This window comes from Parus major, chromosome 19 (genome assembly GCF_001522545.3).
Source record: "Parus major isolate Abel chromosome 19, Parus_major1.1, whole genome shotgun sequence".
NCBI classification, from domain to species: Eukaryota; Metazoa; Chordata; class Aves; order Passeriformes; family Paridae; genus Parus; species Parus major.
In genome coordinates, this window is record NC_031787.1 from 6480183 (window position 1) to 6506554 (window position 26372).

The following is a 26372-nucleotide window of genomic DNA, read 5'->3' on the forward strand; positions in this document are numbered from 1 at the left end:
TTAAAAACTTTTACAGGTAGGGAAAATCTTAAACACACCCACCTCCTTTCCCCTGACTCCTTCCACTGTGAAAGAGTAAGATTTTCTAATGTAGTTTGTAAATTTTCAAAGTAACAGCAAATATTTTTGCTTGCTGGAGCACTTGGGATCATTTCCTTGTTTTTTGCTTTTGCATTCTGAGTAGGTTCATGCTATGTAATAAACTGAGCATGACATAAAGGTGTCATTTACAACCCAAATGCAGATGCATAACCATTTTCCTTTGCAAACAGCAAGTAAACTGCAGAGCAGTGATCACCTGAGATACTCCACTGCTGCCATGAAGTCACCTGTGGGCAACTCAGCTTTGGTAACACTGCAGTGTGTAATTATTGCCTGTGTGTCATCCCACTTTGGCAGCTCTGAAGTCAAGAGTTGTTGCCTGGCCAGTTTCTCCCTGCTCCCTAATTTCAGATGGAGCAAACCCCGTACAGCTGTGGTTCCTCAGCACTTCCCTGCCTCTGCTGCTCAGCTGAGCACACCGGATGCCTGGAGCAGGGTCCTTTTGTGTTTTTGGGATAGTCTGGAGCCCAAACGTGGTTTTGTTCCTTCAGCAGATGAGTTTTGGATGTTGTCAGTGGGGCCTTGCTTTGATTTTCACCACCCAGGTCCGTCCACGCCGACATGGAGGTGTTGTGAGCAGGGTGAGTGCTCCGGGGGTGTTTGGGGTGTGATGCTTCTGGAGAGAGGGAAATCTTCCAGGCACAAAGGTGAAACCTATCCTTCACACAGAGAATGTGTTTCTGTTGTGCTTGTTTCTGTTTTTCTAGTCTGTAAATGGCTCTTCTGAGCTGTGCCATGCTATTTCTTTGGGCATTCTGGAGTGAAGAAGGACAGGCCTAATTTAATTTGTTTGTCAGCCTGGAACACTGTTGTACTTCCTAATTCCTCTACCAAGGGGATCCAAAATGTAATATCACACAAGCAAAATGCTAATACATTCATCATCTTCAACAAAAATATCATCTACTGTAGTGACCACTGAAAGTCAAATATAAGTTCTAGAATAAGCTATTTCAACTCAGAAAAACTTCTTTTATTAAAATTATTATTTAAATAATATAATTTAATCATTATTAATGTAATTATTTAAATAATATTATTTTATTAAATATTATTTTTAATTCAGAAATAGGCAGATAAATAATTCAAATAATTTTTCCTCAGGGAAAAAAGTTGCTTTTCAGAGGGTTTTTTTTTAATTTCTGTTAGGAAAAATCTTCATAGGAAAGTAAAAATTTCTCACCAAGAAGAGCATTTTTGGTAGCATCTGAAGTCTATGAATCCCTCTCAAAAGTTTAATAATCTTACTGGAAGGTAAAGCTCTTCCTACCAAGTATAACTTTCTGTTGATATGACTCATAAATAATGCAGTAAAGTCAGAATGAAGTTTTATCAGCTTTCCCCTCAGAGTGGGGATTTATTTTTTATGGGCCAGTAAGAATTAGGTCGTAGGTGCTGGAAAGTGTCATGGTCTGTTCTGAGGAGCCTGTGAATGAAACAGCTCTTGGAAGTCATTTCCCCTTCTCTGCCCCCAGGGAAGGGGAGACCTTTGTGCCACAGCATCAGAGCTGAGTGTTTCTTCTGATTTGTAGGATTCTCTCTTCAGCTGCCTCATACAAACTGTTACTGAGATATAAAGATACAGATATGTGAGAGTTTTCTTGTTCTCAGATAAGCAGAAGGTGAGTCTGTGATAATGTGTAGGAATGGCAGAATCCCATTCACCATCACAGATAAACTCCCTTTTCCTATCCCCAGCACACTGGAGGTCAGATACAAACTCCTCAGATCCCTTTCAAAGTAATTTTTAATACTATAAATGAATGCAGGGTTTTCATCTTACCAGCCACTTCAAATAAGCCACTTCTCTGGCGGCCTGTAAGTGACAATTAAGGAGATAATGGGAGTAGAAAATAGTTACAACCAAAGACAAGATTCTGTATCAGGTTGCGTAAACTACACTGCTTGGATCTGACACTTTTCAGTCACCTGCTTCCTCTATTTGTCAGAGATTACAGAAAATGATGGTGTGCTGGAAGCTGCTGATGAAAGCCCAGCTTAGTTTTCATCTCAGCACACAATTAATTGTGATTAAAAATGAAGCAGACGCTACCTCAGCACTGTAACAAGGTACTTCTGCTATGGTGCCTGCAGTTATTTACTTGGGCAGGCTGAGAGCTCATTTTAAATCGACTTTTTGACAGGGATACAGTCTCTGTGCTTTTGAAAGCCTACTCCCTCTGTACTTAAGGAAATCTGTCCTCTTTTTCCTTTCCAAATTGCTTCCTTACATCACTGATGGTTCAGCAGTCCATCATCATCCAGTACAGCTTCAGTGCTGTTTATTTCCCACCTCTCCTCAGAGGTGCAGCCTGTTCTCCAGTCACTGCTGAAATCTCTGTGGTGAAAACCGACTCTAAATGGAGCTTTGAGCTGCTGCCCTTGCAGGAAGGTGTTGCCATCTCTGAGCAGCTCCAGCACCACTCACAAACAAGAGGAATTTGGAATTTAACCTTGATCTTTATTCCTCCAGCTCTTAATTCTTCTCTCCCACCCCTCTGCCTTCGCACCTGGCTGTGCCCTTCTCAACTTGGCAACTCCTTTTGTTGACTTTTGGACTTTTCAATCTGTTCCCAACTATTCTTTTCCTTTCAAGTCACTTATTTTGTGAAGCTATTTAATGTCTATCACCACCATGGTCCTCTTTTTATTTGGTTTATGTCAAATATCCCATTTGCCTCCTCTTTGGGGTGGGAGATGTCTTTGCCTACACACAGTTTTGTATTCTTTAAGTACTTGGTAGGAAGCAAATAACAGAATTATTGATGAACTAAACAAGTCAACAGTCATTTGTTTTAGCTGTGTTTAGACTAAGTGTTTATCAGTGTATTTACTGACACAACATGTGTCTGGGGACTATGTGAGTGGCATTTCCAGTGGCACAGACAAACCTCTTCATCCCACTTCCACCGTGTCATCTCCAAGTTCAGCTCTTCTCTGCATTAACTAAAAGCTGTGATGTAGTTCATAGGCAAGTAAAAATATTTTTCCCTTTATAAATTATTTCTTGAAAGCTGTGGTATGAATTCTTAGGGAGTTCATCCAAACTAGGAATGTAGTGTGAACACACCTGCTGATGGTGTGTTATTTTCATGCCTGTTTCTTCAGCCAGCCTTTGCAAGATAAGGAGTCCAAGTAAGTTCCAATGCTTCAAGTTCCTGTTTCATAGGGTGCAAAGAGATTACAGCTGCACTCAGGAGTGTTTGGACCCTGTGAATTCTCAGTCCTCTGTACCTGAAAATTGCCATAATTAAACATTTGTTGTTTGTGCATTAATAGTCTTTCCCTCAAATACCAGTGTATTTGATATTCTTGGCTCCTCTCTCATACCAGGTGACATTCTTTTCAAACAATCTGCATTCTGTATCTTGACACTCCAATAATGAAGGAATCCTGGTGCTAAGGCACACTAACAGTACTATGACAGGAGCAGAAAGCTTGTGTTTGTACACAAATTTGTCACATTAAGGAAAGTGGAGTAGGAAGGGGGGGAAATGTGTAGTTGATTTTTTTTCAAACTTTGCAGGCAAATTATTTTTACCATTTGTCCTTGGGTATAGAGGCTACTCCCCTGATTTCCTTGGGAATGGATCCCTGACCTCATAAATCTTCCTGGTTTTACATTCAGTGAATTTTAATGTGTCCTGAATTCATCTTCTTGCTTTCAAATTATCCTGGGCCATTTAAAATGATGCCCTTGAGTACTAGATTGAGAAACAGGGAGATAGTTATTCATTATTCATTATTCCTTACAGAATTCATGCTGTGGGTGTTCCCAGGCAGGTAACATGCATCAAGATCCTTCTGTGTCATGTGCTGGTGGTCATTTCCATCCAGCAGAATCATGTTGTTTTTTTCTTTTTCCTGAGGAAATGTTGGTAAATCACCAGGACACAATTCCTGGATGTTATCCATGTGACAGTTTAGCTGAGTTCACTTTGGGCATCATTTTCAGTCTGCTGTTTCTGCTGTTCCAATGCAGTGAAAACTTCCAGGGATTTTTCTTTGTTCTTTTCACATCTGGAACCTTCCTTTATATATTTTCTGTTGCACAAATCTTCATGGAATTCACCACTTTTCTGAAATTATCTTGACCAAGAGCAGACTGCCCAGATTAACTGTAAAGATGCTCAACTTTAGAGCTACTTATAAAAGTCATTGTGCTCTATTTCCCTAAATAACACACAGTCACTGTGACTGACAGGCTCCCTTCAGTTTAATTTAGGCTTGAATTTATGGTTCTCCTGGTACCACTTTTAATGGCACTTGTCATAGACTGAAATTTAATGAGTTGTGTGTGTAACCCTCCAGATCTGATGCATGAAATGGAGGGGGTTTGTGCTTAACAGCTGAAAAATGAGGAACTTTGGGGAAAAAAGAATCAATATTGGTGTTTACATGTGAGGAGACTGTAAACAGGTAATTTGGTCACCACACTTCCTTCAAACAAGAGTCAAGTAACTGAGGTCTCTCTACTGCAGAAACATGATTAAAGATAACAACGAAATTGTTCCACTAATGGGCAAGAAAACAAACCCACCTGGAATTCCCCCTGTAAACCAGCAAGAGAAAAAGTTGACTGAAGGCACTCCCACCAAGAAAAGGTAGGACTCCATCTCAGTCTAAACCACTAAAACTCCCTGCTTTATCTCCTTTAGGAGATCTTTGCACTGAAATCCTACCAACATCTTTATAAGCTCAGAAGAATCTGATGGTTAATGTTTGGTATAAGGTGATCTTTTTTTAAGAGATCACATGGAAGAACACACCAGGTTTTATGTAAGAGATGTTGGGCTGAAGAAAGGGAGCATTTCAAACTTAGCCTCACATGGAAATGTGACAGATTATGGAGAGGCAGAGGGCTGGGAGAGCAGGAGGTTTGAAAAATTCTATCACAAACAGAAACCTAAATTCACTCTATTTTTCATTAGTCTGATTAATGAGACTTTTTTGCTGCTTTATAAAATATTCACTTTCATTCATAATTGATATTAGAGAATTAATAAAGGGGTTGAAGGTTTGTATTTAATATGAATGGGGAAATGTAAGCTGTAATTCCTGCTTGATGCTATGAAGTCAACTAAGTTACTGTAGAAAGAGGATGAATTTTCATTCATATACTTTTCATTCTGGATAATTACTGGTTATTATAGCAATTTCTGAAACTCTTGAAGGCCTGGCCAATTGTGGCTGTTCCGACATTTCTAATTCTCAATAATCAGAGGAATCACTTTTCACAGGAATGGTGCCATTAGTTATTTGAGATCCATTGCCTGGGTGGTCCACTTTGTCTTTTTGTCATTAAATTCAAGAAGAGGAACTCTTTGGTGGGTATGGGGGGAGACAAGGTGTCTGAACAGCTCATGATAATCCCAGCACTTCAAAAAGGGGCAATTCCATATCAGATTGTCGAGCTATAGGAATATTGCCAAAGCCAAACCCTCAATTACTTAACTCCTATCTCCCATTCATTGTGGCCTCAGGAACAGTAACCTTGGGGTTTTTCCCACCTCTCAAGCCAGAGCTCAGGGTGTGGCTGGCAGCATTCCTGTAACACACAGCACCGAGATTACGTGGATTTTAATGCAGGGCTTTAACATACTCTATTAATTATATGTTCCAATGCTGCTTCATCCTGTTCCTTCAAAACTCTCCCTTTGCTTCCCCACCAGCACTCCTAGGGTGGCATTTCTCACTCTCAGCGTGTATTGGCAATATTCACTTTTTTGAAAGACAGTGGCATTCCCTGCTGGAAGCTCCTGGAATGTGGGTGGACTAAATCTGTAATTAAGCACAGGAAATCTGAGGGGCAGGTGGGGAGGAGGCTGTCAGAGCCTGCTGATGGCTGTGGGTAGAGCACCTGGCCACGTCAGCCCCTGGCTATTTGATGGCACCCTGCTTTGTACCGTAGCTTTTTGGGTGGTTTTTTTCCCCCCTCCCCATGAGATCCCCCAGGTAAGCCCCAAGGCAGGAGAGGTGAGGTCTGTCAGCCTCCACAGTTATTGGATCCCAGAGTTAACACCTGGATCATCGAGCCATTGGAAAATAAGGTGAATTAGATATTGCTATTTTTAGCAAATATCAGCAGGTTATTCACCAGTGTCCTAAAAATACTCTGCATTTTATCATTGATGCAAGCACTTCACTTCAACAAGATTTTCTGGGGAAGATGAAGTTAGGGAAAAAAAAAAGCCCTCTGGACAAACCCATAAATATTGGGTGAATTGGAAAGGTTTTCCAGGTGACTACTGCAACATTTTAGAAATGTAAGGCAGCTGCTGAACAACAGCCCCTGTGGGAGTTGCTGCATCCAGCACTGAAACTCCTCTGCCTGTGATGAGCTGTAGTGATGTTTTACTGAGATCCAGTAGAACCAAGCCACTGATTTTTGCCTCTCAACTCTGCAGGTTTTTAAAAGGTGAAATCTTTCTTTTTGTGTCACTTTTTCTGTGTTGTTCCAAATTTTATTTCTTTTTCACTATAAATATTTATATAATTATTTATAGGGAAAAGTTAAATGTCATGCAGGAAGGAGGACACATTCAGCTCTGGCTGGTGGAAATTCCTGTCACTTGAACGAGTGACCTTTCAAACTTTGATTTAATGACTATCACTGCTAATGTGTTTGAAATGATCCATCCTGAGGGCTCCTGGCTGGAAGAGCAGGGACTGGGATAAAAAAAAAATGCATTTTTGTGTGGCTGGACAGTGACAGGAGTTGGGTGCAAGGCTGGTTTAGAGATTGCTGCTCACATGTGTCAGGATCCGATGCCATGTGTTCTAAAAATACCTTGGGAATTTTGCCCATCTGCCAGCCTGGAAGAGTTGGGCTCAGGCTGGAGGTTGGGATCCCCTCAGGGGAAAGCAGATAAGCCTCTGCTCCAGCTCAGGTTTAATGCCAGGAGAGATAAATTGCCAAGCTTGCCCTTGGTAGTTCTTTTCTTGGTTTATGGTTGGGCTTGCCTTTTATCGCTGGTATTTTTTTTAAATGTACTGTCTTCAACAGTTCCCACTTTTTCCTGGAGATTGATGGTTTTGAAAGCAATGCCACTCCCAATAACACCTCTCCCCCAGTGTTTTCCAAACCGATGGATTCAAATATTCGCCCGTGGTAAGTTACAGAGTCACAAGCAATGGTCCTGCTGCAAATATATCTATTTTCTTCCCAGCAGCTTCCCCTTAATTCTCCTTGGGCCTCAGTGCCAGGATTTCACAAGACTTTTCACAGCTTTTGGTCAGTTCAAATACAGACCTTCACTGGAGATTTATCTTTGGTTTTATCTACTGCTGTTTCCATGGAAGAAATCAGGCCTCAGATATGAATAAATTTAAAATCAATATTTCAAAACTCTTAACCTCTTATTTATGATGCATTAGAACAAACTCCATGCTCTCATTTGGGTGTTTTCTGCTGTGTGAAGACCACAGCCTAATTTAGCAAACTGTTCCCAGCTGGCTGCTGACGTCTTCCCTCTATTGCTCATTAACAATCAAATGTGGAAATGCTGAATCTGAAATATTTAAAGCAGCCATTTATGCTGAATGAATTGAGAAAAATTATGACTGGGAAGAATACACTTAATTTTAAAAAAAATGTGGGGGGTGCTAACAGCCAATAATTATGAGTAAGGGAAATATGTCACAAATCTGGTACTACTCCAGAATGGCCAAAGGTTTTTGTGTCTGAGGATGCCTGGTCAGCTTTTAGGAATTGGCTGACAGGATGATTTTGGTTTCAAAGGAGAGGTGTCCACAGTTCCCCTTCTCATTTAGGAAGTGACCTGCACTTGTGCTTTGTCACCACATTACTCAGCTTTCTGCAGATGAGACAGATGGAACAAGAATGGACTCAGATCTCCCAGCTCTATTTCAAAGAGCAGTGGTGCCCATGCATCTGTTTTGCCAATAATTAATAGCTAAGGTTCCCCTAAATTATTAATCTGAGGTAGTTCATCCAACCTGAACCTTAGAGAAAGCAAAAAGACACGTAAGGAACTAATTTATCCTAATTTTTCTAAGTCAGATCTGCTTTTAGGATTGTGTGGAAATTATGTTTAGCAATTACAAAATACCAATGCCATTGAAAATCTTTTAAATATATCACCTAAATATCTATTTAGGGCCCAGTCCTCATTTTCTCTCATTCATGTCAGACACAAAACACTCCTGAATTTCCAACAGTGTTCTGTGTAGTAAATCTTTAGGTAAATCTTTCATTGTGGTCTTGCAACCCACTCACTGCTACAGATTTAGCACTTGTTTTGTGCCAGATGACAAATTAAGCATGAGAAAAGGAAGAATGTAAGCTTCAAGCATTCAGGGTGATGCATAAAAGCAGTGATCATTAAAAAAAAAGTTCCCACGGTTTCAGGATCTCTAGTGAAATAATATAATAAAACACAAAGCAGATTGCTTTCCTAATGTGGTCTTTTTAAAAAATATAATTAAATCCTGCAAGTCTCTTCATTTTTATCACCCACTTTAAAATCCATGTGGGAGATAAAATGATAGAATTAAAAGGCCAAATTCAAATTGGATTAATATAAGCTCTAGTGTAGATATTCTGTCCTGCCACTGATTGTTTCTTCATGCAAATTGCCAAAATCCTTGCTAATATCTTGGCACACTTTTCTTTCTCTGCAGTGCATCTGGAAATGGGGAAGACATGGATTCCCCACAGTCTATTCAGGATGATGCCACTGAATACAGCCCTAACGTCGACAGTTGTGGGTGAGTGGAGACACAAATATTTCTCAGAACGTTCTAAACTGATTAAATCTGTGGTAGGGTAGATATTACCTACTTTTCCTGTTATGTTCTAGAAAAAAAGGTCATGTGTGTACATGCCTTTCTGATCCTTCAATAATTAAATGTTGAAATAAACAACTGTAATCTCTCAATTTTCATATTTAGTGTGAGGATTCTTTATATATAGTGGGTGTTTTTTAGATGGTAATGCAGGACCTACATGCCACAATCAGGCATGGAGTATTTCTGCTTGGGGGAAATATGAAATCATTCTTTTTCCAGAATAAAGGATGATCAGGAAGTGGTGTAAGATGTGAGGTTAAGAGTTCTCTTCTGCTGTGAGAACAGCACCAGGTAACTTCAGCACAGCAGTCAGTTGTGGCAGGGCAAAGAAATGTTTCTTGGGCTTTATTCCAGATAAATGGATAAACTGAGAAAAATCACAAAATACTTGAAAAATGTGCTGTTTATAGTAAAACACCCTCTCAAAACCTCATTTACCTGCATATAAGCAATGTGGGAAATGTTCTGAGCTATCCATGGAAGCGGGGCAAGTTCGTGTAGTAATTATATTTGGTTTTACTCTTCTTAAAAAAATAAGCTAAACCAGGATAAATTGCACCAGAAGTTTCATGATGATTTCTTACAATCCAGTGCTAACACATGCCAAGGCCCTGAGCTGACGAGTGCCAGGAAGAAGCTGAAGAGGAACCTGTTCCGGGCGGTGTCTGAGGGGAACGTGGAGGAACTGCAGCGGCTGCTGGCAGAGCTGAAGGAGCGATCGAGTGCCTGCACCAACCTGCCTGTGCCAGGTGAGCTCTGCAGGCACCTGTGGGAGGGCTGGCAGCTCTTCTGGCAGCTCAGGTGCAGCCCAGATCTGGGAAATGTATTTATTTCCCTGTGAATTTGGGAATTATGGCACCAGGATGTCCAACAGGAAAACCAAGGTTGCCTTGTTTGCTTTGTTCTCCAGCACCAGGATGGAGTAGTGGTTTGGCAAATAGTTTGTGTTCACCTATACCCCTCAGGTTTCACCCCTAATGAACAGAAGTTTAATAAATAACAATGATCTAATCTCAAATTTCACTCTTATAGATTACCTGATGAAAAAGTTCACAGCTTCAGACACTGGCAAAACTTGTCTGATGAAAGCTCTGCTGAACATCAACCAGAACACAAATGAGATAGTGAACATGCTCCTGTCCTTTGCAGAGGAAAATGGCATTTTGGAGAGATTTATCAATGCAGCATACACAGAAGAAGCATATAAAGGTATTGCCATCTGATAGCAGTTTCAGGTATACAGTTAAACATAACCTCCAGAAAATAATCATGGTTTAAATCCCTTGAACCAACTTTTATTCATGATCACTGGGGCCATCCTTTGTGAAACATCATTAATGTTTCAGAGTGTGCTTGAGAGACTCAGCTCTAAATTCCTCTATCTGCTTTTTCAGGCCAGACAGCTCTAAATATTGCCATTGAGAGGAGACAGTATGAAATCACTGAGACCCTCATAGAAAAAGGAGCAGATGTGAATGCTCATGCCCAGGGTATTTTCTTTAATCCCAAACACAAGCATGAAGGCTTTTATTTTGGTAAGTTGGAACTTAGATATTTCTGGCAAAGTTAAAAAGGAATACCCCAAACTTCCATAAAACAAGAGCTTAATCCAGTACAATCAATATATAAATGTGCTCTCACATATTAAGATGATTAACACAATATTTTCTATTGTGATTTGAATGCTTGAAATAAAACATGACCACTTGTTGCATTTTGTGATTGTGTAGGTGAGACTGCACTGGCTTTAGCAGCATGTACCAACCAGCCAGACATAATTGAGCTGTTAATGGACAATGCCAGGACCAATATTTCCTCTCAGGATTCCAGAGGAAACAATATCCTCCATGCATTAGTTACTGTGGCAGAGGACTCCAAAACACAGAATGACTTTGTGATGAGAATGTACGACATGATTCTGCTGAAAAGTAAAGACAGAAATCTGGAAACAACCAAGAATAAGGAGGGGTTGACACCACTGCAATTAGCTGCAAAAACTGGGAAATTAGAGGTGGGTGTGATTTCAGTAGCACCTGAGAGAAACCTGTGCTCTGACACATCTCTTTCCAGGCTGGCAATGCTGTTTTGTATCGGTATTTGGTGAGCTAATTTTGTACAAAACACAAATATTTCCATTGCAGTGTTGTTTTTATGCTTCAAGGTTTCTCTATAACTCCCTTCCTCTGTACAAACTACACAAGCTGTTTAGAACCAGCCTTCTGTTGTACAGAAATTCTGCATTTACCACCAAACAATTTCAGAAAGCTCAACAGAACTGCTCTGTTGCACTGCTGTAGGATTTGGTTTGAATAAATCAACTGTAGTGTAAAGAATTGGGAATGGGATGATTTAGAAAGCAATTAAGTTCAAGGAAGGCATAAATGAACACATGGAAAATTGTGCTTTCATCCTTTATAAAAAATCTCTGACAGAAGATCTGAAGGCATTAAAAACACTGAACTTATTTCTTAGATTTTTCATCTCCAGCACCTCTCACTGAGTATTACAAGTACAAATACATGAAATTGCACAACTGTACAAAATGTTATAGGTAAAAGGTGGGAGTTTGGGCAAGTATATTCATGTGCTTTCTCCTTTCCCATGAACAACACAGCTGCTGACAAATGATCTGTTCCTGTTTTAGATTCTGAAGTACATCCTGAGCAGAGAGATCAGAGAGAAGCCAAACAGGAGCCTGTCAAGAAAATTCACAGACTGGGCTTATGGTCCTGTTCAGTCTTCTCTGTATGATCTGACAGAGCTGGATACCACTGCTGACAACTCAGTGCTGGAAATCATTGTCTATAATACAAATATTGGTGTAAGTTACCTATTTTTATATAAATTTCTTTTTCTAGCAGTACCCCCATTTTAGATGCCTTGCAAACAACTGAATTACTTGTGAACAGTAACTTTTGGTTCTCAGTTTTTGTATCAGGAGCAAGATAAATTTTATGCTGCTGCATAATGTCAGGTGTAAGCAAATATCCATTCAGTTCCTGCAACACAGGTTAGTTATTTTGGGAGTGTCTTTTCCTACATTTGAAGCATTAATTTGACTTAGGAACGTAAATATGGCCAAGCTGGTCTGGCTAAATAAACTTTACTTGACAGGTTTGTATTTCAGGTGTTTAGGAGTGTTTGATTCACAAAGCCAGGGTTTTACATTTGCTGAATTCAAACCCTGCCACAAAACTTCCACAGGCAGCAGAACCAGGAGTTCACAGGAGAGTTTTAGCTCAGTCATAATTCACCTGGCTGGGAATGGCAGCTCCTCCCAGCAGGAGGAGGAATTGTCCCTTTGTCCCATCTCAGGATGGTCTGGCACATCCCTGAGCACAGAGGTGTTTCTAGAGCAGAAAGGATAATGTGGAATGAAATACACAAAATTCACACCTTAAATTCTGTTTCCTTACAGGCAGCAAGCTGAAATATTTAAAATTAATTTCTTTTTCTTCCTCAGAATCGCCATGAAATGCTGACTTTGGAGCCCCTGAACTCACTTCTGAGGATGAAATGGAAGAAGTTTGCACGACACATGTTTTTCATGTCCTGCTGTTTTTATTTCTTGTACAATGTAACATTAACACTGGTTTCCTACCACAGGCCTAATGAAAACAAAGTGAGTACAGCAGCTGAATCTCACCAAATTTTTCTGACTTAAAAGGCAATAGTATTAACTGAATTGTACTAAAAATTCTAAAAGAAGATCAGATATTGGAATATCTGGGTATAGAGAGACCATGTTCTCCCACATCAGTATGGGAGCATCAGATATGCATTTTGTGGAAATGACCTAAAATACAAATACATGATACAAAGACTGAAATTTCTAAAGGTGGGAAGAGGATATTTTGTTTTTCCTTTAAGAAAGGAATTTCTGATATTTCAGTCACCTCTGTTAAGGGGCCTATTGTGTAAATACATCAAGAAAATTCTCCCTGGAAGGGAAGAAATTGTGAAACCAGAGAGTTTACAGGTGTGAGGGTTTCTGTTGCTTTGTCTTTCACCCTTCAGGGATGGAACTGAGATTTTCCTTCTGGATTTGTCTTGCAGGCTCCTCCTTATCCACTGGCTCTGACCCGAGGAGTGGGGTGGCTGCAGTTGTCAGGACAGGTGATGGTCATGTTAGGAGCAATATTTTTAGCCATAAAAGAGGTAAATTATTTTTTTTTAGTAACAAGTATACAGCTAAATTGTAAAGAACTTCTCTGAATTCATGAAATGCTTCTGCTGCTATCAGAAATACACATGGAGTATCTTTGATGTGTATAATTTTCAAATCTTTGGCACAATCACTTACTCAGAATGACCCTGGTTATGTATTTGAGTACAACTGTGAAACGAATATAAGGATGTTTGCTTTCCAAATTGTCAATGCAGAGTTCTGATATTTATACAATACCAGTTTTGTCAAATTATTGGCTTTAAGGACAAAAGAATTGCAAGTTGTAATGAAAAAAAAATCCCATGATATAACTTTTGCCATGCACTGTAAGTAATTAAAAGTAGTAACTTCTAAACTGTTAGAAATGACAGAATTTTAACCTTTGAATTTACAGCTTTATATAAAAAAAAATCTAGAATTTACCATGTCTTATCAGTAGATAGGTTAGTTTAGAACATCAGTTAAATTATTTTGAAAAACAGATTTTGAGGTCTGTTTTCTCTTTCACCATGCCTGTATTTTCTGTTTCTGCCTACACAGAGTGTGGCCATCTTCCTGCTCAGGCCCTCAGACCTGCAGTCAATTCTCTCTGATGCCTGGTTCCACTTTGCATTGTAAGTCTCATGTGTATATATATATATATATATATTTTTATATATATATATTTTATTTTTTTTTCTACTCTATATAAAATTCTCTATCTCATGGTCTCAGAGTATGTGTTCCTGTAGCAGATATATAGCAGCTATCACTTTTATTCCTCAAAATTATCAGTTTTGGAGGGATGGATGTAAGTTTACCTGCAGCTTTTATTGGTTGCACTGTCACTAACAACACTAGGGTTGATGTGCATGGAGTGGGTTTTTCCCACCTGCCAGTGTCTTCCCTGTTTGTGGAAAATCTGTAATGATTCTCTCAATTCATTAAGCTAAAGCTGCAATTACATGGCTACTAAGAATATTGTAAGGATTCTTAATGTCACTGTAGGCAAAATCTGCATTGAGCAGCTGTTTTGGGGTGAATAGTTTACCTAAATTATACTTTAATAAACATAATCTTTATTTGTTAATGTACTTATATCACTTGCACCAATCTATTTTATTATTAAACTATAATGCCAATTTCATGGGAAGAATAAAGAAGCAGAATGAAATTACAAATTAATCCTAGAGAGCAAAGAAATCTTGTTTTCGTGTTTTTCCATTCTGTTGTTGGTTTTGTGCTAGTAATTTCTCTTTTACATATATGTTTGTTTTTTAACAGTTTTATACAAGCTTTGCTTGTGATCTTCTCTGTCTTTTTGTACTTGTTTTCCTACAAAGAACACCTGGTGTGTCTTGTTTTGGCAATGGCCCTTGGCTGGGCCAATATGCTCTATTTCACCAGAGGATTCCAGTCCATGGGAATTTACAGTGTGATGATTCAAAAGGCAAGTTTCTCTTTTCTTTTACCTGCCTGATGATACTCCATTGTCCTACAATCCAAGTCAAGTATATTCAGCAATTATATGCATTTTATAGTTCATTTTGAAATGTCTTATTTCCAGTTTTTATGCATTATTTCACCAGAGCATGCTATTTGTTCTTCTTCAACAGCAGGAAATAGTTTGTAGCTTAATATTGACATTTTTAGAACATTAAATATTTGAGTAGCTTTTGTTTATCCTAGCTAATGTAGTTCTGCAATTTAATTGCATCATAATCTGTAATGTCTATATTGTACAGAATTAGTCACTTTTAGAGAACACACCAGGCCTGAGATAAAAAAATCAGGCCTTTGAGTTTGTTTGCTCAAAGAGAGCAGTCTGAGGCTTCACTGTGTGCCTCACCAGTATCCCTGCAGAATTCAAAAGCACAAAACTAGTTCTGAATTTTAACATTTGTCAACTATTTCATTCAATTTTCAGGTCATCCTGCAAGATGTGATAAAGTTTTTAGTTGTCTATATCGTGTTTTTGCTGGGATTTGGCGTAGGTAAATATTACTGGAGAAAAGCACTGATGCTCTGTGTGAGTAAAAATTTTAGCATTATTACGAATAAGAACCCTGTTTTCATGAGAGCTCAGGTTGGGGTTTCTTCTGGATGTTAAGTTTAGATGTGAACAGATGATTCATTTGCCTTGGTCTCAAATTCCTGGAATTTCATTTGGATGTGGGCTCCTTCTGCTTCCTGGAAGTGTCACCTGGCTGCTCTGTGTGGCTGAGCAGCTCTGGCTCTCTTAAGCAGTTTGGATTCTTTGGGATAAAATGTCCCATATTCCCAAATAATGATTGTGACTGAAATTTCCTTGTGCTTTCTCCTCAGCTCTTGCTGCCCTGATTGAGACGTGCCAGGAGGGTGGGGAATGCCATTCCAACAGCAGCCTGGGACCTGTCCTGATGGATCTTTTCAAGCTCACCCTAGGACTGGGTGACCTGGAGATCCAGCAGAACTCCAAGTACCCTGTTCTGTTTCTCCTGCTCCTCATAACTTTTGTTGTGCTGACTTTTGTTCTTCTCTTGAACATGCTGATTGCTTTAATGGGAGAAACTGTGGAGGATATTTCTAAGGAGAGTGAGCACATCTGGAAACTCCAGGTTTGTTTGGGGGATGCTTGGACTAAAGCCCTCATGCTGATACAACAAGTTAAAAATGTTAAAGATAATTGTCATTTGGTTTTGTGTGTGAATAATGGAAATAAGTAATTCTAGTATTAGAGAATTGTACTAACTTTAGAATTAGCAATCCTAAAGGTGATATCATGGCTTGGATTTCCAACCCATGCACTGTCATAACTTTCATTCCCCTGGATATGTCACAGGATGATGTGTTTCACTACTTTTCCAGGAATCTGAATCCCAGTCTGCACAAATTGTTAGTGATTTTCTGGTTTTGGTGTTGGCTGTGGGTGGAGGCTTGAGCTGTTATAAACTGCAAACTGTGCATGCTGTGAAATCAGACCAAGGCTAACCATCCTCATTTTACTATTTACTGCCAATAGAGAGCCAGGACTATATTGGAATTTGAAAAATTCTTACCAAAATGCCTGAGGAAAAAATTCCAGTTGGGAGAACGGTGCAAAGTGGCTGAAAATGACACCAGGGTGTGTTTAAGGTAAAGCAAAGCTGGAATAATGTGCTATCAATTCTGCTCTCTTTATACTGCTTCAGGGTTATTTCTCCTCAAAACCCTCTTTAAAATAGTTCTACTATCTCTACAAATTATGCTAGATGCACAAAAATATAATTAAGGCTTTTTTTCAGTTGTAACCCATTTAATGTTTAAATAGGGAAAATATATGAATTTTTATGTAGGTAATCTTTTGTTAAGAAAGCAGATTTTCATATTTTTTTACTGTAGAAGCATCAGATCTGCTTGCAGTAAATGTCACTTTATCATAATCTCCTTTGAATGTCAGCTTAAAAGCAATCACAGTTAAATTGATTGGTAATTGATGATTACCATATTAAAGAACTGTGTGGTTTAATGACAAATACTTAAATATTCCAAGACTGTACTAACTATGTGTGAAATTATGAAGTAGTCTTTGTATTATTCTCACTTTCATATAGTGCCTGACAGTGCAAAAGACATTCAGGCTTTTAGTGCCAGCAAAGCAGGTGGCAAAGAGTGACAATCCCAGGAAGGAATAAAGTGGGGAAGATCAGTGATAGAGCTGGGGGATAATGCATGGTGATAACACAATTTATGTACAATGTAAACAGGATTAATGAAGTGAAATGGACTGAGTGGAAAACCCATGTTTCATTTATTAATGAAGATCCAGGGCCAACAGGTACTGTGGAATTTTGACACTCTATCTGCAGGATCTTTCCTTTTTAGAAATGTTTTCTGATACAGTTTTATACCTTTAAAAATATAAACTCTTATATTAAACCACACATTATTGCTAGAGAAACTAATGGTTAATATAGCAGTGGTGTTAAATTACTTTTAAAGACTTGGAGAGAGGGTTGGTGACAAACAAGTTTTGTAATATATACATATATTGGATGACATAAATGTTAGCCAGGAAATCCAAGACATCCATCTGCTACCAGGGCAGGAGTGTCCTGGAGAAATCAGCTGCCTCTGGAGTGAAAAATTCCTGTAGAAGATATGGTAGCAAACTGGGAGCTTGCTTATTTATTTTATTTATTTTAAATAAATACATGGTTTTAACAAAAAACAAACAAAAAAAAGGTGCAAAACTCTGATCTTGCCTATACAGTTTCTACCATATCCTGTTTTGTTTACAATGCATTTTTTTACAGATCCAAGCAAAATTCAAGATAATTCAAGAACTAATAGCAAAAACACCCTGAATACATTTGAAGAAATGGATGATTTGCCAGAAACTTCTGTTTAGTTGTGCTGTGCTTGACCATGTGACTCTTCTGAAGGTTAAAAGCATCAGCAGTGGATGCTGAAAGCTTTGTGGCTGTTTTGGACAGCTGTAGCCAGCTGGAACACAAACTTTCAGTGACACAGTCTGATGGCTTGAACCCATTTATTCAGAGCAGCTGAGCTGAAATAAATGGGATTATTTCACTGGGCCCATTCTGAGCCTCTCAAACTGTTGCTGTCCAAGTTTGCCTGACACTCCTCAAACTTGGCTCAAGATGTTTAACTGGATAAAAAAGGTCAAATGTGAGATGTTTCTTCCATTTGTGGAAAATTAAGGTTATTGTGATACCAATCTGCTGGTTTTTGGAATCTCTAACTCATGACAAACTCATTTTGTACACTGAAAAAAGTAAGTTCTTGTTGTGGAGAAAAGCAAAGCATTTCAGTTCTGAAGATGACTAAATGAAGTATGTTATTTTGAAATAACAAGGTTCTGGGTACATTTGCAGCTTTTACATTGACTGTCAGTGTTACTGGAGGCTTGGTCCCAAAAGTTGGGAAAAGCCTCCTCAGGTCCCCGTGGCTTTGCCTGGTCTGTTTTCCTCTGTGCAGTCCCCAGGGTGTAATTGGAGTTTATTGCTGTTTATTTATTACTGTGTCTGTGCCTCCTCATGAAATAACAGGGGAGAAACATAATGCCTGATGGAGGATATTTGCTCCAGTCACAACATTACTTTTCCTCCTTGGCTTTTCCATGCTGCTGCATCTTCCTACATAAAAAGTTACCACACTGGAAGATCTTCTGAAATAATTTTTGCATTCAACCACTTCAGAAAATTCAGAAGTCAGTATTTCTTCCCAAGGTGAACAAAATTAGTTCAATGCAATGCAATTCCAGACTTTATTTTTTATTCAGAGGACTCTGTAATGCATTTCTGTAGCTCTTATTACCTGTGATGACCAAGTACTATGAATTATATTTTTAATTTTCTATTTTATGTATGTATATATCAGGAGAAACATTTGTTCTGTGTACTTTTAAATTTCAATTAACATGTGTCTCCAGTGTCTTGGCTTTTCATCAGAATTATTCATGTGGTGCCTGTTTTAAAGGTGCTATTTTAGGTGAGACTCAGGGGAACTCAGTTCTGTGTTTGAATGATAATAAGAATCACGTTGGATTTTGCAGCTGTGGGAAAAATGATCCAAAAGACTTTCTTAAGACAGAAGAGAGCATGAGGGAACCCTGCAGTGGGAAAGATAATGCAAAGATATTTACAGGGATGGTGAGCCTGGGTCCTCCTGCCTCCAACAGACGTTGAGTCCTGAGCTTTCAACCACGGCCTGGATGGATGGGATCCACAGGAAACTTCAGGCAGGACACAGGAATTGGAGGGGAAGGACATTTGTGTACCCACAGACCACACCTGAGCACTCTTTGGCTTTCTCAGCAGATGTGAGCATGAGAAGGAAAATCCCTGTGGTCTCAGAATCTTTGATCTTTGCTGGTGAATTTTGCACTAAAGCTGTCAAGGAAGGATGTTGCCTCAGGACTGCACAGGTCTGCTTGGATCCTTTCAGTGCCAGTTTTTGTACAAAGGGAAAAAAATACCACTTCACACACACTCAGGGACCAGGCTGGGCCATGAGGCTGCTGGAAACACAGAGACCTCTGCACTGTGCTGAGCCACTCTGGGCTGTGAAACAGGGAAGGCACAAAAAGCCCTACAGGAATGTGCTGTGCCACTGCCTGGGCACAAAACCATGTGGGTGAACTCAGGAACGAGCTCTGGGGGCTGTTTTAAAAGCTCTCACTGAGGAAATGCCTTCCTTGTGTGGCCACAGAGCTCGGCCACCTCATGTGAACCATGTGCTGCCTCCAGGCTCTCACCAAGGACACTCTGAATAATGACTAGAGCAGGTAATTATGTGCTTTTTATACCATGTTTATTTAAATTAAGGAAATAAAATTGGTCATTCAATGAACATTCTGCCCTGTTTTCTTATTTTATTGCCATAGGAGTTACACAAAGGCAAGGAAAAATACTTTAAATTTAGTACTAAATGAGAATAACATCACTTTTCAAAGGTAGAATATGAGAGTTACCTGGACATTTAATCTTTCAGTAAATAATTAATGTATCCTTATGCAAAGCTCTTAATGTTTATCACCAACTTGTTAAATATGTAAAAAACAACTTTAGAAAATTAATTCAACCCCCATTTTTTTTCCTCTTTTTAAGATGCTATGACAGGCTTTGTCTCTACAGATACAGAACAAGTCTCCCCATATGGAATTCTTCTTAATTACCATTCTGGAATGCTCAGGTATGGTTTGTGCACTGCTCTTCATCCAAACCAGAATAACTGCCTAAATCTTGCCTTAAATCAGAAGCAGCTTGAATTAATTGTGAAATACACTAAAATGAAATGTAAAGCTTTTTAGAGTGTGTTTCTCTGAAATCATGTTTTTAGCTTGTTTTTGTGTTTTTAAGTATGAAAAGTAAATAAAACCCAAGGCTTCCACTTCAGCACAGTGGGGGTCAGTTACATATGCAGATAATATAATTTGTTATACACACCCTCCCCCTGTTTCTCTGTGCCCAGCTTTTCCTTTGTCTCACATTTTGTGTCTTTAACTGAGCAATTAATTTCAAGGATCAACCCATTGTAAAAAGTGTTGGTTATTGAGGTTTGGGGTTATGAAGTAGAAAAGCTGTAAATTTTGTATGTAATGTAGTACTGTGCATGAGCTTCTTCATAAAAACTTCATAAAAATATTTATAAATTCTTTGCATCTGTAGGATCTATTAGAACAATAAACACAGTCATAATCAGCATTATGACAATAGACCTCAAAGTGCTCAGCAAGGTTAATTAAATTACAATTTAAAATTAGATTCTGGGTTTATTTATCCCATAATTTACTACTGAATGACCCTTGGACTTCACAAAGAAACCCACATTTTATAGGAAAAATCTGTAACAAGCTCTTAAGAAATGCTCTGCTCTGAGACTGGCAACCTGAGGTGTTTTGCAGTGAGTTTGATTTTCTCTGTTTTTACAAAAGCTTGTTTCTTTTCATAATATGCAGCTTCATTAATAAATGTTGGATAGACTGTACAGTTCCCCTGATATGGAATTACTTCTCCATCAAGAGTCAAAAATAGAGGATCACCATTCTTCACTGGCTGCCAGTCTTGATCCTTAGGGAAAGAAAATAAATAGAATATATTTACTTTGAGGTTTTTGTATATTTTATGTGATTCTTGAGTTAATGCTAATTATGCTAATTTCTGCAGTTTATGGCTGAAGCTATTAAAATAATTCTTTTTAATCTTAATACATAATTTTGTGTGTCTGGCCCTCGTTTTCAGAATTCACTAGTTAAGTGAACTAGAAGGAAACTGCAGATGATCAAAATTGATTGAAAACAGACACTCATTTTAGAATTAAAAATTAGGTTTATATTTTAACATCTAAGCAACCCTATTGTCTTTTACTTTGCAGTGATTTTAGATTCAGTGATTCCCAAGACAGGTTCTGAAATAATGAATGTATGACCTTAGTGAGAGAACTTAACCCTAGGGGAGGTCTGAAGCATTTAATAAAACCCATTGGCAATATTGCCACTTGAAATATTTATTACTGAAATATACAACAATATAGCAGAAGCAACACAGGAATAAGTAGACAATTTCATAAAAGGAAACTATTTTAGAATTTACCTACCTGCAGTTTAGGATGAATTATTGCAATAATTTCACCATTCTTGTTCCTGGGATAATCTACTTTCTCCATTATTTTAAAAACCTCAATTGTGCATGGTGGAAATTCCTTACCTAGAAAAAATAAATGTAATTTAATGTCAAGATGAAGAACTGCCTGTTAAAAAGAACATTGCATTATTTATTCTCTGCAGAATGGCTCAAATCATCAGGTTGTCCCCTCAAAGCCAAGTTGGATAAAGATGATCCAGTCATGTATTGGGGCATATGAAGTTCAAGTCTAAATTTGCTACTGAAATGTTACTTTTCACTTAAAGAGACCTATTTTGTAGATGAAAAAATCAATGAAAAGTCTGTTTGCTAGTGTTGCACAGCACAGAGTGGTATTTAATCTTTACTATTCCAGCACAATAATGGAAATTCTGACATGCATAACTGTATTATTTTCTTTCTATTTAAAAAACCCCAACCCACTGACAAAATATACTCTGAAATAATTAAAAACATATTTTGTCTGTGTATTTTAAATAGTGCATAGGTCTGGCTTTATTTTTTTAATTCTCCCCCCAGTTTTTACTGTCTAACTGTAAAATATTATAGCCCAGCCCATTTTTTTAAAATATTCTCCTAAAATAGTCCACTGACACGACACAGGATGCTGTAACCTCTCATTACCCTCATTAAAAACTTGCACAAAATCAAGGCCATGTTTGACAATCTTCCTCATTTTGTCCAAAACATCAGCTCTAGCAACACCTTGTGGCTGGGGCCCCACCTCGACACCTGTGTGGAGATGAGGGAGATCATTAATGTCACTTAAAGTCTCCATCACACATCACCTGCTTACACTGCACAGCAAAAAATACTGGTGGGTCAGTATTTAATTTTGAGAGGGATTGTAAGACACAGAATTATGTGGGGTTTTAAGGCAAGCAATTCTTTGTCATGTATTATAGATATTTTCTGCAAACAGTGGGTTAATTGAGTTTAAGGATTTCTGTGTTATGTAAGCCCCAAACTCTGTGTAAATCAGCTCTTCACAAGAATGGGTAATCACATACATTTATTTTGGTACATGTATTGTCAAACAGCTCCTGGTACTCAGAGCATAAGGCAGCAAATACATCTGAAAAGAGCCATATTTCAAAATAATTTCTGCTGGGTTGAAAGAGCCTTTAGATTTGATATTTACCAACAGGATGCTTTGCCACAGACCGAGTTGTTGCATATTTCAGGCTGGGATGTTCAATCAGCAGAACAGGACAAGGTTCTGGAGCCAAAGCATTCTGTGGAGATGGTTTAAAAACGTCTTTGTCATGCAAAATGGTTTAAAATGTTGTGCCACAAAAGATTACTGATGCAGAAGTGATTTACACAATGTCTTCAATATGTTGCTTTTATTTCAGGGCCCTCAAGGAAGTAGGGCATCTTTAGAAAATGCACAAAGCTGTGTTTGTTGGTGTCTGTTCCATTAACTGATGCCAGGCAGCTCTGCTGAACCAGAACTGAGCACAGTTCTCATCTTGAACTGCCAGCAGAGAAAAAAAATCTCCTCAGCGTGGTTCTAAAAGTGAGAACTGAAATACCATAAAGCAGATTTCAACTATTTCATTTGGGGTTAGACTCCAGTTCTCTTATGGGGACACAGATTGTGAATTAAGCTCGTTTTAATCCTCTTTTTTGACATTTTTGCTACTTGAAGCTTCTTTCTTGATGACTGCCCACCATTACTGTTCATATAATTTTAGTCAAAATCTTTTTAGATCATGTATATTTAAAAAGCATTAAAAAAGAATACATGTAATAAGAAAAAAACCCAAAACCACCTTGTTTCTAAGGGAAAAAAAAAATAAAATTCCACACCATTGGCCCAACCTGGATTCCATCAGTCATTGTCCAGGTCACCAGAATTCAAGCAAATTATGCTTAAAGCAGCACTTCTGCAATCCTCACTCTACCAAAACTTATCAGCTTCAGGAACAGCAGAATCAAACAGCTTTTAAAGATGTATCACTGATAAGGGAACATTGTCACTACCTACTTCCATTATTTGTTACATCTCTTTATTTAATGAAATTAATGTTTAGCTATTTATCATGTGTAACCCAAATTTATCCAAGTTCCTGAGAGATCAGTGTAAAAGCAGATTAAACTGCATTAATTTTTGTAGATGTTATTCTAAGTATTCCTCTTTGCCCATCAGTCTTAATAATGCTCATTTTAATACATGAAGATATGATGAGTTTAAATCTGAATTACCTGATATTATAATCAAATTAATAATTGCCTCTGATTTAAAAAAATCATCCTATGAGTAATGAAATATTTTAAACAGTTTTGCAGAAGAAAAAACTATATTTAAAGAAACTACAAAATAATATATAGTAATACAATATTACAACTAATAATCTATTTTAATAGTTCATTAAAATTAGTTTTACCTTGATATAATGAACCATTTGAATTGTAAAGTCATCCCTGGAGTTTTCAAGAATAATGGTACCACCCATGTTAGAAGTGGTGTTGTGAAGGTCAAAAATAAGGTCATAGGCATCATCACTACCTTTGGGACCAAATATATGATTGATTTCCTGAGCCCTTCTCACTTCATATGGAATATCTTCCACCACTGGCCTGCTGTTAATATCAGCACAAAGAAATTAGTAAGCTCATTCCACGGCTTTACAGTCAACAAAATATGTATTAGCCTTTTCTTTTTACTTTAAATCCTGAACTGACTGGAGTTGAAATCACCTGTTTAATTACCAGACTTAAAATTGGCTGAATTTGTTGAAGAAAGCAAGTATGATTGTCTAGGAATTGTCTTATTATTCTGTGTCTTGTGCAGAAGGGTATTTGAATTATTTAATCAAATTTTGGCTGGAAAATATTTATTTCTCCTTACATCCCAAAATTTGTCCCTATGCATAAAACTAACTACAAATGTAGCAACAACATAGAGCACTTCCAAGACTGGATCCACCTCCTGCTGGAGACCATATTCAGATATCAGACCATGATGTTTTGCCTTGGATATCAAGGTTTTTTTCTAATTTGTCTTATTTCTTGTATTCTTATGACCTGATCAGACTTTTACAGTCTCTTTCCTTAGGATTCTTAAAGTTCAGTGAAGATTTTGCTATCTCAAATCTGTTCCTCCAAAGTTTTAATACTTGCAATTTCAGGAGACTCTGTGTATCCCATAATCCACCTTTTTATTCTTTAGCTCTGCCTTTGAAATTCAACATTTCTTCACATAAATCTATTAAATAATACTTTTTATTGTAGCCAATGTGATTTACACCATTGCTTTCAGTAGTATCAAGACTTCACTCTCCTTTTTCTTATTTTGTAAAATAATTTGTGATCTTGAAGGTTCTACACTTAAGGGACCAGGGGAAGGTACTTCAAACACTCAGTAGTGCTGTAATAGCTTCAGGCTGCTTCATAGTATTTACTGAGAAATATTAGTTAAAATATGAAGGAAACCTGCAGGTGTCTTAATCTGGTGTTTTTTCAAGTGTTCTGTGTTCAAAGCAGCTGAAACCAAACAAAACTACCTTTTTTTTTTGGTATGTTTTCCCAAAGTAAACTATTAAAAGAATGGCCTCAATGCTTATGTGTTAACATCTGCTTATCTTAGATGTAATAACCAAAAACAAAATACTAAGATGAAAAGCCAGATGGAAAGATGTGTAGGGTAAGAATAACTGCCTGCAAAATATATACAATAAATATTTCTTCCTGTGATATTTACCTTTGCCATTAAAACTTTTCTGAAACAGAATTACCTGTTTAGCAACTATACCAAGAATGTTTATATTGCAAAGTGCACCTCTGGAGTAGATATCTCAAAAGCACAGAAATATCAAACCCTATTAAAAATGTAAGATCAGTTACTATTTTATAGTAATTATAGACAGTACTTCTTTTAAAATAGTCTGTTAAATTATTGAGGGTTTGGGCTATGCTTTTGCCTTAGAATACATTATTTCTAGCTTCATTTTTTCACCTTTTACTGGACATAACTGGAATTAAACACAGTTCCCTGATTTCTGTGCTGTTCTTTCAGATACCCAAATGTCTATGTTTATTGCTTTTATCTACTATTTATTGGAAGTCTAATTGTATTCAGAAGAGCTCCCAAACTGAATTGCACAAGACATAAGAAATAATGACTCTCTGAGAACATTGGTCCAATTCACACAAATGCAGCTCATCTAATACTAATTTTAAATGATGTTTAAGATAATGTGTTGGTTTGAGACTGATTTTTACCAGCAATAGAAGTGAGCCTGTTAACACATGCAATTTGTTCTTTTTTTGGGTTAAAGGTCAGTAATTTCATTTATGTGACTGCACTGTTAAATTAGTAGTGGAACTCGTGTTCAACATTTTAATCTGGAAAGAATTTTAAACCCCAGGAAAGCAGAACAACAGAAAGCACAACTGCTCTTACCCAAGACTCTCGGGGTCAAAAACCCGGTTGAGATCACAGTCAATGTACCTGGTGCACCTCTCCACAGCTCTGGGGTTGGTGAGGAATGGTTTCACCTCCACTCCTGCTCTCTGGATCTCGGCTCCATCCTGCTGCCAGTGCCTGACCAGGAGCACCCCCGATAATTCATTGCCGTGAGTGCCCCCGAAGAGCCCGACCCGTCTCACCCGAGCACATGAGGAGCTCATGCTCAAGGAACTCTTTTCTCTCTGAGGGGAAAAAAAAAATAAGTTCTTTCCAATAGGAGAGTCTTTCTTCTGGTTAGGTCAGATGCAAAAGAAAGTGAATGGGTTTCTCCCAACAGTTCTCAACTCCGTTTTGAGGCGGGATTTTCCAGCTCCCTCCCCAAGGAGCCTCCCCTTCAGTTTCTGTATTTAGTAACATCTCCGAGGCTGTTAATGGCACTGTTCCACAGTCCAAAAGTTAACTCTGGGCAGTCTTTATAATGTATGATCTATAAGGAGATCCTGTACTAATGAACAGTGGAAAACACTGATTTTACACTTAAATATCAGGCAGTTTTGCACCACAAACTAGGTGTAACAGGTATTCTCATGTATGTTTGAAGTTACATAAATATTATAGTATATAAGGGCAGAATTATTTAAAGTGAGCAAAATCAGCAAAATAAGAATTGTATCTTGGCTCTAGTCCAGCATACAATGCTGAAATATCAAGCTTTTTCATCTAAAAAAAAAAACAAGAACAGCTCAGTTCCTCAAAGTGTATCTTGGATTGT

General features: G+C 38.0%; 2 protein-coding genes across 3 annotated transcripts; one reads left to right on the forward strand and one right to left on the reverse strand.

Moving 5' to 3' along the window:
* The first annotated feature begins 595 nt into the window (after window positions 1-595).
* TRPV3 (transient receptor potential cation channel subfamily V member 3) lies at window positions 596-20213 on the forward strand. The gene is made up of 18 exons (XM_015646242.3): window positions 596-683; window positions 4584-4706; window positions 7109-7213; window positions 8746-8832; window positions 9505-9662; window positions 9946-10122; window positions 10308-10448; window positions 10644-10924; window positions 11558-11734; window positions 12377-12535; window positions 12970-13071; window positions 13622-13695; window positions 14345-14510; window positions 14988-15054; window positions 15386-15657; window positions 16062-16174; window positions 16786-16856; window positions 17335-20213. Exons 2-18 carry the CDS (start codon window positions 4588-4590, stop codon window positions 17427-17429), a joined length of 2364 nt encoding a protein of 787 aa, XP_015501728.1. The 5' UTR covers window positions 596-683; window positions 4584-4587; the 3' UTR covers window positions 17430-20213.
* Window positions 19338-25980, reverse strand: ASPA (aspartoacylase). 2 transcript variants are annotated; one of them, XM_033518973.1, is made up of 6 exons: window positions 25595-25977; window positions 23577-23772; window positions 22328-22421; window positions 21811-21918; window positions 21140-21249; window positions 19338-20613 (listed from the first exon to the last, which is right to left on the reverse strand). In XM_033518973.1, the coding sequence occupies exons 1-6, from the start codon at window positions 25819-25821 to the stop codon at window positions 20401-20403; spliced, it is 948 nt and encodes a 315-aa protein (XP_033374864.1). In that variant the 5' UTR covers window positions 25822-25977; the 3' UTR covers window positions 19338-20400. The 2 variants fall into 2 exon arrangements, with proteins under 2 accessions (XP_033374864.1, XP_015501766.1); XM_015646280.1 differs by lacking the exon at window positions 21811-21918 and having other exon boundaries at window positions 25595-25980.
* Window positions 25981-26372: the final 392 nt, after the last annotated feature.

Excerpts from the sequence above, each read along its gene's own strand:
- TRPV3 (XM_015646242.3), top strand. The coding sequence starts at position 4,588 with ATGATTAAAGATAACAACGAAATTGTTCCACTAATGGGCAAGAAAACA. Across the intron at positions 13,696-14,344 it reads GCCTGGTTCCACTTTGCATT|TTTTATACAAGCTTTGCTTG; the intron begins GTAAGTCTCATG and ends GTTTTTTAACAG. Across the intron at positions 15,055-15,385 it reads TTTGCTGGGATTTGGCGTAG|CTCTTGCTGCCCTGATTGAG; the intron begins GTAAATATTACT and ends CTTTCTCCTCAG.
- ASPA (XM_033518973.1), bottom strand. The coding sequence starts at position 25,821 with ATGAGCTCCTCATGTGCTCGGGTGAGACGGGTCGGGCTCTTCGGGGGC. Across the intron at positions 23,773-25,594 it reads TTTGACCCCGAGAGTCTTGG|CAGGCCAGTGGTGGAAGATA; the intron begins GTAAGAGCAGTT and ends TGATATTAACAG. Across the intron at positions 21,919-22,327 it reads TGTGGCAAAGCATCCTGTTG|GTGTCGAGGTGGGGCCCCAG; the intron begins GTAAATATCAAA and ends ATCTCCACACAG.